The 14,263-nt window shown below is 32.0% G+C and overlaps 1 protein-coding gene across 1 annotated transcript in view; it reads right to left on the bottom strand.

Moving 5' to 3' along the window:
- The window catches only part of Sik2 (Salt-inducible kinase 2), a 126,975-nt gene that overhangs the window by 55,691 nt on the left and 57,021 nt on the right, over positions 1-14,263 (bottom strand). The window contains exons 3-6 of the mRNA XM_077430865.1: positions 10,734-10,797; positions 5,424-5,539; positions 3,214-3,384; positions 2,864-2,987 (exon numbers count right to left, since the gene is read on the bottom strand). Of these exons, the coding sequence (XP_077286991.1) occupies positions 2,864-2,987; positions 3,214-3,384; positions 5,424-5,539; positions 10,734-10,797 (475 nt within the window). The remainder of the gene's footprint in view (positions 1-2,863; positions 2,988-3,213; positions 3,385-5,423; positions 5,540-10,733; positions 10,798-14,263) is intronic.

The raw sequence follows: 14,263 nt of genomic DNA, 5'->3' as shown, positions 1-14,263 counted from the left end.
GCGACACGTGAAAACTCGCTCGTAAAATTCAATTTATTTCGATCGTTTCGCGCTCAGTCAATTCGACAACGGGGCTACGTAACGGTTTACGTAAACGATTTTTCAAAACAATCCATTTTGAGTCACGTTATTTCTGCACTGTTTGTAAGGATTTGGTTTTGCGTAATGAAAGTATTTTTTTGACAGTCGCAACTTTACGAGTATTTTTTGTACGAGTGTAAAACTATAAAAATGAACGTGACCACTTTCTAATGAAAGTCGTATATTATGTATAACAAAATTCAGTAGAAGAATTTGAATATATACAATATTTAAAGTAAAACATTATATTCCACAAAATTCACAACAGACGCGTTGCATATATATTTTAGTGGTGATTGATATTTGTTGTGTGATTTTCGTTAGCGGAAAAATCATGTTATTTAAAATTTAGGCACACTGTAAATTAACACTATTATGCGAAAAACTTACGTAAAGTAACGATTGTAAATATTTTGATATAAAAAAAACACCTCTGAACAGTTTTATTTAAACATTTCATTTAAAATGAATAATCTGGGACTCAAAATATATCACTACACTGAAAAACTACGTACATGTGTAGATAAAGTAACAAACTGACACCGATTGACGGATCTTCAAATTTATTTCATACTTGATATTAAGCTGAAACTTATAAGTATTACATTTCAATTCAATACGCCGAAAGGTTTCAGAGAAAATAATAAAAACATCGATTCTCTAAAATTAAAGTACTACTTCCAATTGAGATAAAAAAACGTTTAAAACACAAGCGTAAAAAATACATCATATCTATTACATTAAAAAAAATTCAGATCAATTCATTGAGCGGTTTAGGAGATAATTTATGTATAATGGAAGATATCACTTTCGGTCTTGAAATTAAAAAAATAAATACAACGTAACGATAAACATGTCAGTGTACTCATACTGTGTTTCAGTTTGATAGGATTAGCAGTGTTCGAATTATTTCTAAAATAAACAGACACATACACATTTATTCTGAACTCTTAAAACGTGATCAGTGATCATTCTCGAGCTCAAAACACTCAAAATCTCAAAGTTGAATTTTCGCATAAACACAAAACTTCATAATTTGTTACACATATATGTATATATCAATAATATACGATAATACTTTAATAATATACTGTATGTAGTATGTTCAGATCTATTCTTAAAAAATGAGAATTCCTTTCTTAAATAATTGCGAATGGGGAATTTCAATTGGGGAACTACATATCAAATTAGAGCTTGGAAAATTCGCATGAAAATACATATATATACATACTGTTAGCATACTGGCAGAAAACGTTAAGTCAAATGAATAATGATTTAGGTTACAAAATACAAAAGCTTCAAACCTCTTGATTTTCGAAAAAATCGATTTTTGACTTGAATCTTTCTACCACTATACTGAGAATATGTATATATAATCTAAACACATGCAAAGCGGGAAATTCTTTTTAAAATTTCGAGGAATTTTTATGTGAAATATAACGTGTAGATATAATCCACGTAATATAACTTATGTATGCATATTTAAAATCCATGTATATACATATGAGCCGTTATATTGCCAAAAACACTATATTAATTTGACTTAATTAATAAATTGTTATCACTTATTTTAATTCGATATGTCCAGAATCTCGGAAAAGCAAAATAAACGTATTACAGACCACAAGTATTTTTCAATACATTTATTGCGAGATATTTCTCGAAATTAACAAAATTGGACTTATGCCACTTTCAATTACAACGGATCAAATGTATGTATGTTATGTATATCTCGAATGTTGCAAATACATGTGTACATAATTCACTCTATTCTAATTCGAATTCGAATCTCTCGAATTCACTTTTACATATGTAACGACATGTTTAACAAGAAATGGCAATTTTGAAGAAATTTATAACCGGGCTAATATTATATGTAGATTAAGTGATTAATTAATCATTGATTCAAATGGAAATATGTATGTCGCGAACGGCATGCGACTTCTACCGCAAGGACATCGAATACATGTACAACAGAAAGAGTTTACATTTTTATGTTCATTGATTGTATCTACACTGACAATTTCGCAAGGTTTCCATCATTTTAAATGAAATCATACAACGGATGAATCGTTCGATTATGCTTCAGCTCTTCCAATTGACGGTCACGGACTATGACGTGCGACCCCGTTCGTTTAACCCTTTGCGCACGCGCCTCTCAACGCTCGAAACAATAATAACAATTGACGTCTAAGGACGCGTCGAATTTGTGAATTTTGAACGGGCTATATATACGTATAATAAGCAATCGCAAAGCAACACAGAATTTTGCACGGTGACTGTTTGCCCCAACGGATCGTTACAAGCACGCCATTTTCGCATTCGTGTTTGTAAATATTAGCAAACACGAGACAAGTGAATCGGTTGACAAATTGAACAGCGATCGCCTGCCGGAGACGTTTGTGCAAATTTTCTCACGATTCGCGCCAAAAAAATCAATCAAAAGCTAAAGGGTTGCACAAACAATGGATGAGCAGCGAGAAGATAAACACGTCTTTGATGGTTTCGTATTTTGCACAAGGTCGCAAATCGCTGGAGAACGGGTGAAAAGTCTTGACACACTTTTAGCGAGTTTAATTATCCACTTCCGAACGCTTCATGAAAGTCGTATCTTCGACCTCAGCTACGCAGACAATTGAGCTCAATTTTAAGTGGCTTTTAACGACCGGTTAAAAGGAGCCGCAATTCATTACAAAATAAAGCAAAAAAAAAAACTCGCACTGAAGGGTTGTTGATTACGTTTTAATTAAAAAGTCTAAATTGATAATGAAATCTCACTCACCAGAACTCATGAAATATGGAATTCTGAAACGACCGCTGAGGACTCTGTCTCGAAGGCTTTGCAGAGTCGATCCGTCGAATGGCAAAGCTCCACACACGAGCACATACAACACCACACCTAAACTCTGAAATTACAAATGTATTTTTAGCCATAAAAATCACACAAAAAAATATTCGCAGAAATATCAATATCTTAAAATAAACCACTCTTATGTGCGTGGCATTGAATTGACGTCTTTCCACGACACGCTATTGTTCCAAAAATATACATAAATATCTATACACATATTTATAAATACGACAGATCTGATGTTTGCGTAACTCTTAGATATACATACATATAATACATACCCAAATGTCGATCTCAGGGCCTGTGTATTTCTTGCCTTCGAAGACTTCGGGAGCTGCGTAAGGGGGGGAGCCGCACCACGTGGCCAACAACTCCCCAGCTGCGTAATAATTACTAAATCCAAAATCGGCTATTTTAATATTCATATTTGCGTCTAGGAGAAGGTTTTCAGCCTAAAATCACAAATTTAATATGGTTAGAATACGTCTAAATATGAAACAATTTAAGCCTAAGCCGTGTACACGTTAGTTACCAGTATTATAATCGTGTCTACAATTAAGTGCTAAAACATTTGTGTACTACTCTTTAATTACATATTGTAATTACGCTTCGCTTACCCTCACCAATTTCGAATATAATTTGTGGTTATTATAAAACACTTTGGAAATCGTGTAACCAGTTATAAGTACAGAGTGCGAAATTATCACATAGTACGTATTTTCACATTCAAATTATTGAATTTTAGTAAACCACTTAAAAGCTCAACTTTTATTCGATATACATATGTAAAGCATAAAAGATACGTGCTATTTTTATTATTTATGTCAAAATTAGAGCTCACCCCAAGGTGGTTGTACCAAACTTATCATCATCATAATGTACTACCAACAGGCTTCTATTCGTCTCTGTTTTGCACAACTCTCATCCATCTCATCCCACACATTTTTCTGATTTCATCTAACCATCTCCACTGTGGCCTTTCTTGCACCCTTTTACATATTCTTGGATGCTATTTCAGTACTTCTATTGTCCACCTTTCGACCTACATAGCTATGAAACCCGCACATTGCCATTTCAACATCTTTACTCTCTCTACTTCATCAATTACCATTGTCACAATTCTCACCCACGTATTCCGTTTCCTATATCTCCTCGTTACACCGAGTATACACAGTTACATAAATATTCTTTGAGTGCATTGGACTTTGTATAACATTTTGGCTTTCAATGCTTAAGTTTCACATCCATACGTCATCACTGGCAAACCAGATCAAAGATGTTTTTTTCTTGATGCAAAATGGAACTTTCGGCAACTCTCATTCATCGCATCCCACACATTTTTTTGTCTCCCCTGTGGCCTTCCATGCACCCTTTTACATTCTCTCTGGTACCATTTGAATAGTTATTTTATCCATATACCGTCCGTTCTTCAACCTACGTTAACCACCCATTGCCATTTCAATATATTTACTCTGTTTTGCGTAAATGTCTCGCCCCACACATCTTTATAATTTCTTGTGGCTTTCCTTTCACCATTTTACATACTCTCGGGTAACATTCCAGCACTTCCTTTATCCACCTTTCATCCATTCTTCTAGCTACATGATCCGCTTACTCTAATTTCAATATCTTCACTATCTCCACTATATCAACTATCTTTGTCATACTTCCCACCCAAGTATTCCGTTTCCTATTTTTTTTCGTAGTACCGAGCATATGTACAGCGATTTATACTTATTTGAGAGCATTAGACTCTGTGTAACATTATGGCGCTCAATGTCCAAGTTTCACATCACTGAACGCATTGATCGAAGATCTTTTTCTTCGGCATTTTAAATTTGAAATCGAAATTCATTCGCCCAAATGCGCACCATTCTAATTTCATACGTCTTCTTATACGTATGTATGTATGTATATCACCTTAAGTAGCATATTATGAGTATATATTAAGATACAATTGGTCTAAAAATTTAATTGGGGAATTGATTAATCAATTTATTAGATTTAAAATCCATACTTAGACATATATGTATATTAAGTGTCATCATCAAAAATTGAACTAATAAGGTGGAAGCAATTTTTCTTTTATAGTTTCTCAGAATAAATATCAGAACATGGTGTATATAACATATATATAGCTAGTGAATATATACTACTTTTATAATTAAATGACGTCACATAGTAGATATGTAGTTATATGACGTCAACCCATATTTAAGTCAAACAAGGCGACTATTGATATTCACAACCGTTTCGCATTTTCATAATGCTTCAATTACTATAATGCGATTTACATATGTACACAAATGCATCACTTTGTGACGTGCATAGCGTGTATTTATGTATGTACATATAATAGGTTCATGTCGTTCATCAATCACGCTTTCGTCGAGCGGTACACATTGCTTTCGAGATTCTAACACTGCGGTAAATAGTGCACGACGACTTAGTGTGTAATTTGGCGAACACGACAGGACAAATAGATAAATACCTTGAGATCTCTATGCACAATTCTGCGGTCGTGGCAGTACTCCACAGCGGAGAGGATTTGCCAGAACTTCCGCCTGGCCGCCTGCTCCGCCATGCGACCGTACCTGGCGATGTGGTCTGGAACAAAAGAAGACTCCAGCTCAGACAATACGTGGATAATGACGGGGAAGCTGGTCTTTGATGCGAGGTGTATTTCGGTTGAAGCGATTGTTTCGTGGTATGCGAGACACCTCCAATGGAATCTGTAACGTCGACATGGCGACAGAAAAAGGAACGATTCGAAATTCTAATACAATGACGTCTAAATCTATCCGCTGAACAATACGCTCGGGAAATGTGTCTTATCAATGGTAAAGCGTTCGGGTGAATGAATCGGTCAGTATTCATATGTGTATGATATGTGGGCGTAGGATGTCTAATGAGTTTCGTTCTCGGTGGATTCTCAAAAACTGTAAAAGTGCCAACACGTGTTTGTAAAAAAAGTTAATGTCACACACAAAGCCAATCAATTTTGTTATTATACCTATAGTACATATGTATACTAGTGATATGCCTGACAAAATATCATCGGGTGCATTATTAGAATAAAAATAAAAATAAAATATCATATGAACAAACTTGTTATATCATTAATCAAAAAAATGTGATGTACATATAGGTTAATAATATCGAAAATATTATTAATAATATTATTAAAATGAAAAAAAGTGTTAAATAATAAAAAAAATGAGATAATAGTACAAAAATGAAATTTTGTTAAATAAGAAAATAGTACGAAAATGTAAAATGTAAAGTAGGCTAAAAATAATTTATTTGTAGGACCAAATATAAGAGCTTGGTTGGAACATACGTATGTATTATATTATTACATACATATTATATTACCTACCTTTAATGCATGTCCGTACACCCCAAGCATTTTTGTAATGTTTAATTTGAAATGAAAAATATTTAATTTTGAATAAAAAATATTTAATTTGAAATAAAAAATATTTAATTTGAAATGAAAAAAATTGAATTTGATTTGTAAAATATTCAATTTGGAGTAAAAAACCTGTGTAATTGGTTATACGAAGAAATTATTCTAAGACTTCTTCACGTTTTACATTTTTTTACTGTTATCTTATTTAACAAATTAAATTTTTGTACTATTATCTTATTTTTTATTACATTTGTGTTATTTAGCACCAATAAACTTGGAATTTTGACATGTAAAAGATTTTGACAGCTCAAAAGTCAATTAAAGTTCATATATAATATTAACCGGCGTTTCCGAGCCGGTAAAAAAATCAAAAACTTTTATATGAAACCTTGATCCTGGAATTCATATCATATCATCTTATACAAAAAAAAGAATTCATATCATCTTATACAAAAAACAGAAATTTTTGTATAGCAGTCCCTCGTCCCTTAAACCCGAACTTTTCCAAAACCCGTCTCTGAACTAAATTAGGCAATCATGAGATCAGATCTTTGCAGAATTTAATATTAAGGCGTGGTTCCGGCATGATTAATTATCATACATATGTACATATCCTTGCGGTTTATTGTGTATAGCGTGCGCATAAATTTTATTTATATCTCATGGGGAATATGATTCAAAAGTTCAAGGATAAGGAGATTGTAAGATAAAAATTTAAGCGTTCTTAAAATTACATGAAAAGTGGTGATGGTTTTATGTACATAGTATAATGAAAAAACAATAAATGACAGTTGATCAGAAAACGCGTTTAATATAATCAGATAACGACCGGTTGTTGTTAATTTGCTGCAAACACTATTAAATTTAACTTTAATATTATATATTATGTATATAATATTGTTCGTAAAATCTTATTTTGTAAAATAATTAAATAAATTTCAAAATTAAAAAATCAATCACAGGCTTTAAGTAATTGACGCAATAACTAATTAAATCAAAGGATAATTAATTAAGTCTTTTTTACAATCTATGTACATATAACAAGTGGATTTACTACCAATAATTATTTTTGCTAAAGAAAAATCTTATTATAACATTGTTAAACCAAAAATTTAATGCCTGATACAAAGACAATATATATATTCTAATTAAAATTTGGCACAAAGTTTATAATAATAGTATGTCGCGTTGTTTAAGCCCGTTTCACTTTCATAAATCAGGAGAAGACCGCAAAGTAATAACGCCGAAATGTACAAGGACCATATATACGAAATACTGGGGGAGCGAAATTGAACTGGGAACATTTTATAGGCGGACTTAAAGGTCAAAGGGAACGCGCTACTATAGCTGCGATTTCGAATAAATTTTCCCGAGGAATTCAATATTGAATGACATGGCATTATAGACCTTCAGGATTAGTACCGCCAAATCGCAAGGCCGTGTTTGTGCAATGGGTGCGAGATTTCGGAAAGCGTCTCGAAGTTCATCCTATTGAGAGGCGACACGAAATATTGTCGTCACGCAAAATTACAGCATATATCTATTTTGTATGGATGTATGTTTTTCGGTGGACTCGTGAGAAAAAAGTCCTGAGTGTGTGATAAATATTTAAAAGGTTCCTGTCTGCATTTTTACGACCGCGTTCAAGTTTCCCTTTGTTTATATGAAGATTAATGGCAAAGAGGGACCTGAAAGTTTTCCAGACGCCTTTCGCATACTAAAACTTTTGTTTCAATTCGAACTTCACTCTAGGTTACTGAAAAAACTCCATCGCAGATATTGACGAGTGGCGAATCGACTCGGAAAAATTATAGACCCGTGAAAATTTACGCGCAAAATACGCTCGAGTTTTACAAATTTTCTCTGGCTCGCTTTATTTACCCGCCAAATGCAGAGGCTTTCAAAATGTTCAGTAGACAGGTTTTTCTTGAAATTGAAATAGCTTAATGATTTTTTTCAACAAAATCCAATTATTTACATTCAAAAAAATCAAATTAAAACACTTGAAGCGGGGAAAATTATATTGAAGCGAAGAAGACATACTTCAACGCTTCTTCTGACGCTAATTTGAAAACTCTGCTTTATATAACACAAACTCGAAATGAAATAAAAAGATATGTGTGTATGTAAATATCGTTACAAAACTCGAAGATACCTTTGAAAGTAATTACAATTAAAATTAGTTGGCGATTGAATTTCCACAATTTGCCTCTTATTCAATGGAAACGACGTTAGTTAGCAAATTTACTTTAAAGTGAGTTAACAAAATTTAGTTTTATTTAGAAGATAGCTATCGTCCTTGTTATTTTAAGATAGAGACTCTTAGATTTCGTAAATAAAGTTTGGTTAATTTTTTTCCGTTGATAAAATGTGCCTTCTTCAAAATCACATGAAATAATTAACGTATTAAAAAAAAAAAAATTTTTTTTAAATTACGACGTATCGATAAGCATTTCAGTAACCGATACTAAGTTTCAGTTCGATAGGACTACGGTGTTCAAAAACACACAGACATTTTTTCTAGATCATGAAAACGTGATCAGTGATCGATTCTGAGTTTGAATTCGTCAAAATCTCGAGTTCGAATTTTCGCAAGATCACAAAACATCATCTATTGTTACTACGTACATAGATAAAGTAAAAACATTTAAAAAACGGAACCAAAGGAATTTCGGTTTCAATTTCATTACTCCAGATAGTCCAGATAGATCCAGAAGTGATTCAAAATACAAGAATTGTTATATAAAGTTTTAGGTAGGTGTGCATTTCGTTCATCTCGTGATAGGATTAGTATTTTCATAGTGTAATGGAAATTTGGTTCTTTTCAAAAGGAAATTCAACGACGACAGATAACGAGATATCTACATCAAAAGAGGAAGTTCGCGGAGTCGTTTGTTTTGCCCCAGGAGCAATCTGGTTCCAAGGATTTCTCTCTCTCCGCAAGGAATATTTCGAGCAGAAGACGCAAGCAAAAAGCTTTTCCTCGTACATACATACATATACATATGTGCTCGAAGCAATCCTGCAAGAGATCTTTCTTGTACAATGAAGTCCTACAAATCCTTTGACGTATATGCGTCCAATGAAAAATTCGTGTAGTTACAAACATACAAAACCATTGAAAATTTTACAAAGCTCAGATTTATATAGATATGTAGGATGTATAGACAGAATATGTGGTTAAATAAACTGTCAATATTCATTTAAATTCTTCAACTTGGCCTAACGAATAAATTCCACTCGAAATTAATGTATAAATACGTACAAAGAATTTAACAACCAAATACTTCATTATAATAAAGGGTTAACAAAAATAATACATATGTATGTATATATGATACCGAGAAAATTAATACTATTCGTATATTAATTTATGAAAAAGATCAAAATCTATTATATATATTTTGATTATTCTATCTGGAGCACTTATTATCAGTCAAATACTGAATTGACATAACGATATAAAAATATCATGAGAATTGTGGCGCCAATGACTCTATAAATATGAATGGTTTTGCATTCTTGTGACGTACATGTGTACATGGGGGTATATAAATATTTAATTCCAGTATTTATATAATTGTAGATTTGTGTAAAAATATATATATATATATAATCAATAAGAACGAACAATGATGCCAATTTTAATATGAAACCTTTTCATCAATCAAGGTTATTTTATTACGTAAATAAATGTACGTGCGTATTATAGATACAATGGAAAAACTCCGATAAAAGGCTTCAACTTATTATTTAAATCAAAGTCTCGCTAATAGCTACAGAAACATTCGACTTTGATATTAACCCAAAACCTTTAAATCTACTAAAAATAATAGTGATTTTGCCTTATTAAAGATTTCATCTATTATATATCAGTATAGTGGGAAATTTTCTCACAGGTGAGTGGGTAATATGCAAATAAATGATAAAAGCTTATCTGGAACGCTCTGAAGGGCTTTCGTGTGCATTTTAAGTCTATCAAAGCGACGATCCTATGACGCGCGTCTCGGAAAATTCGCGACGCGTGCCACCCCCCGTAGACGAGAGCAACCCACCCGACCCCCTACCCACCCCATGCACGCGATCGTATGACGTCAGAGCTATCCAAGAGTGTGGGTTGGTGGTACGGGTCACGGATAGTTCCCTCCACCCACTGTCAAGGTTCCACAACTGCCCCATTGTTGGTGTAATCCGCATAAACAGAACGGAGATAAGCCGTATAAGTCGACCGAATGACGGAAAGCTTTGCGTAACAGATGAAGGATTAAAGAAAAACTAAGAAAAACCATGAAAATTAGCAAGAGATGAATACAACCACGTCAGGGTCAATAATTGTTACTTTAACATGAAGTTCGCTAAACTTACAGTTAAATGAAAAAATGAACTTACCAAAGATTTCTCCTTGACTGGCATATTCTGATACTATGTATATCATGTTTTTGGTTTCCATGACCTGCAAATAATAAAATTGATACATTAATCATAGAAAAACTACATAAATATAGGCACTGGAATGTACATAAAAACATTCATAACATAGTCCAAAGTTTGATCAAAGTCGTTTCATGAGTTTGGAGTAAATTAAGATTATAATTTTGTGGCATTTGTACCATTGCAAAGTTTAAAATTCAATTAATTTATGTTGATTAAGAGGTCGCAGTTCAAATTAAAAATCTAGAATAATCGTTGTATAATCTAAGTCACTTCTCACTTGACAAGCGTAAATATTATATTAAAAATTTAAATCTTACATTTGATATATCAAAGTACTAACTATTGTTTTTCCTTACTATGAAAGAATACAATAATTAACTCTAAGAGTAATTATTATTTTCCAAACAACCAACAAATTTAGATATCAAACGCAAATCAAATATGAATAAAACATTTAATATTTGCACGCGCATAAACGAAAAATAATTACTTTCACTAATCGGTAGAAGTATTGTAACACTAAGTTTTTCCGGTCACGAAATTCAATTTCAAATGCGTGTCTCGAAGTTATTTCAAATCCCATACAAATTTTTAAGTCATTTAACACTTAAAACACGACATCTGCATTTTACTATACACCATGAAATATATTATACCTAATTATGAGAAACGATACGTCTGGCCCGCAAGTTAATTATCAACATCATAAAGAAGGCAATTAACATAAAATTTTACGCATTTCAACGCGTGGATGATGAAACGGGGAGGAAAATTCTACGTCGATCAACAGAGCGTATCGCAAATAATTCGCTCGAGTGTATATATACATTATACATATATATGTGCGTACCAACTCAGGTTGTAAAAGCTCCACCGACTGGACGTTTAATTAAACATGTTAATTGAAAGTAAAATTAACCATTTTCCGGAACAATTGCGAGAGAAACCGTCTAAATTTCTGAACTCTTCGTTATATGTACAACTAAATGCACGCCGCAATGCCCAAAGAAAGCTTTTGGTTAAAATTTTCAGTTGAATATTAATGCCTTCGAAGAGGATCGCAAATTTCAAAGGTCAAATCAATTTGCGCGATCTTAAACGAATCACCTTTTCAAGAAGCTTTTCCAAAGACGCGCTCTCTATCAATTTTAATGCGCTTATACTGAAGATGCAACCATATCTTACATGTAAAATATTATACATAAATATAAATAATGATTATATTATATATATTTAAAAACCATAAAAAATGCGTCAAATATATAACAACCACTGGATCACTAACTATTAGAAAATATCTAAAACGTATCCTAAACATAGCGTATAAATTGTGAATAAAAATATATACAGTCATAGGTGTCACATTACGTACGTTTTAAGTTGTTTGAAAAACTTTTTTGTGGGATTATTTATAGTCGCTACGATACTGCCTTAATACTCGTTAATAATGTATGAGCGTATCAATGTCGTATTAATATGTACAAATCTCATTAAATATGTCCGTGAAATGCACGTTCACGGTCAAGCGTACAAATTGAATGTGTGCAATTCTATGCAAATATTATAGACGTTTAATGCTATGACGTCAAACGTTGCATATCAAGTGACGTGTGGGTGGGTGGGTGAAAAGATATTTTAAAGTTGCATCGTTGCAATCAAATGTTGAATGCACGGTAGGGAACGGCGACACATCATACATATGTATATGTATAAACGAATCCAATTTATAAAATTTATAATTTGTTTATACAAACTAACTTTTTTTTATTTGCTCGATTGTGCAATATTTTCTTACATACGATATAAATTATAAGTTTAGCAAATACAGATAATATACATCGGATGATCGGATGATCATTATATCACGATTGAAAAAATGTTCACTTCAGTCGAACTAGGCTTCAACTAACTAACTTTATAATTTTTTCTTTATAACTTTATAATAATTTTAAATAACTTTATATTTTTCAAGGAATGATTTTATTATAGTCTATAACATTTGAATGTTTTTTTTAAATAAGAAGTGAGCGATATATTGATTATAATTATTAGTACCAACTCAATGGACATCTACTGTAACATTAGCGTTGAATATTTTTTATATACCGTCAGAACCAAAATTCTCCCTCCGACTAATCAAAAAAATATAGTTACCATCATTTTATATAATCTGTTATTAAAACGGCCTATTTGTAGCTTTCCCCGCCACAAAAAGATTCTACCCTGTTCAAAATTCGACCCTTAGTAATCACTAGGCGTCACATTCAAAACTGCTGCAGCTTAGAGTGATCGATACTTGTTGATAGTGCAAGAAAAAAACGTTGTTTGCTATATTTCCGTTAGATTTAAGATATTATTTAATTACATGTTTTATTATACGGCCCATTTTCAAGTGGTCCCACCCCAAAATGATACTGCTCTGGTCGAAATCCAACCCTTAGTAAACCACTACGCGGTACATTCAAAACTGCTGCACCTTAGAGATAACGTTGTTTATATAAAAACTATATTTCCGCTGGTTTTTAGATATTATTTAATTTATATAATGTGTTGCCCGCCCCAATAGAATACTTTTCCGATTAAAATCCAATGAATAGTGATAGCTTTTAGCATTTTTTAATCGAAACCTAGCTTAAATAAAACCAAATTTCACCTGAATTAATTTCATACGATAGTTAAAATTTATGAATGATTAGGAAACTCATAAATACATAAAACAGCATGAATGAACAATTCAATAATATTAAAAATTCAATAGTAAAACGTTTAAAATTTTTCGCTTTTCTCAAACAAGTTTCGTTATTTAAAATTGTCACCAGTAAATACGTATAACCTTAAGATTATATATGTACATAAACATTATACTTTAGAATGAAAATTCGCTTTTTGGGAATTTTGTGTAAATGAAAACCATTAATTCCAAATAATCCGTAATGGTATTGATAGCATTTTCTTATTTTTATTTGTCAGATCCCTTATTTTATTCGCCACAGATTCATTTTAATGAAAATTTAAAAAATAAAATATCAAGAGATACAATAAGTCTGACAACGACATATTATTTATATATGTAAATTACCCACATATAATATACACATAGGTATACAATAGATGAACTATTTTTTTATATACGAACTTTTTATTAACGAAACCAAAAAATACCATTAAATGTTTTTTTAAGGGCAAAGTATAAACGAAAAATTAAAATGTTCTCTTTGGCTGGAAAAATTGCGAGCAAAAACCGCACCTAAGTAATATTCGATACCTAATATTGATCAAAATATTCATACACCCAAACATCTTAGTAAAATTGGAAACATCGGGGAGAGAGAGATAAAACTTTGAGCGATGATAACATCAATAAAAGCACTCATTAATTTCAGCGGTCGAACTAAATATAGACCGAAATAAAGATAAACAGAATATATTTATACACTTCAAAAATTTATAAGATTAAAATAAAAACTTCACGCTATCTTTATTAC

Source organism: Arctopsyche grandis, chromosome 5 (genome assembly GCF_051622035.1).
Source record: "Arctopsyche grandis isolate Sample6627 chromosome 5, ASM5162203v2, whole genome shotgun sequence".
Taxonomy (NCBI): domain Eukaryota; kingdom Metazoa; phylum Arthropoda; class Insecta; order Trichoptera; family Hydropsychidae; genus Arctopsyche; species Arctopsyche grandis.
The sequence above is the reverse complement of the archived record's forward strand: the minus strand, read 5'-3'. Positions and strand labels throughout refer to the sequence as shown.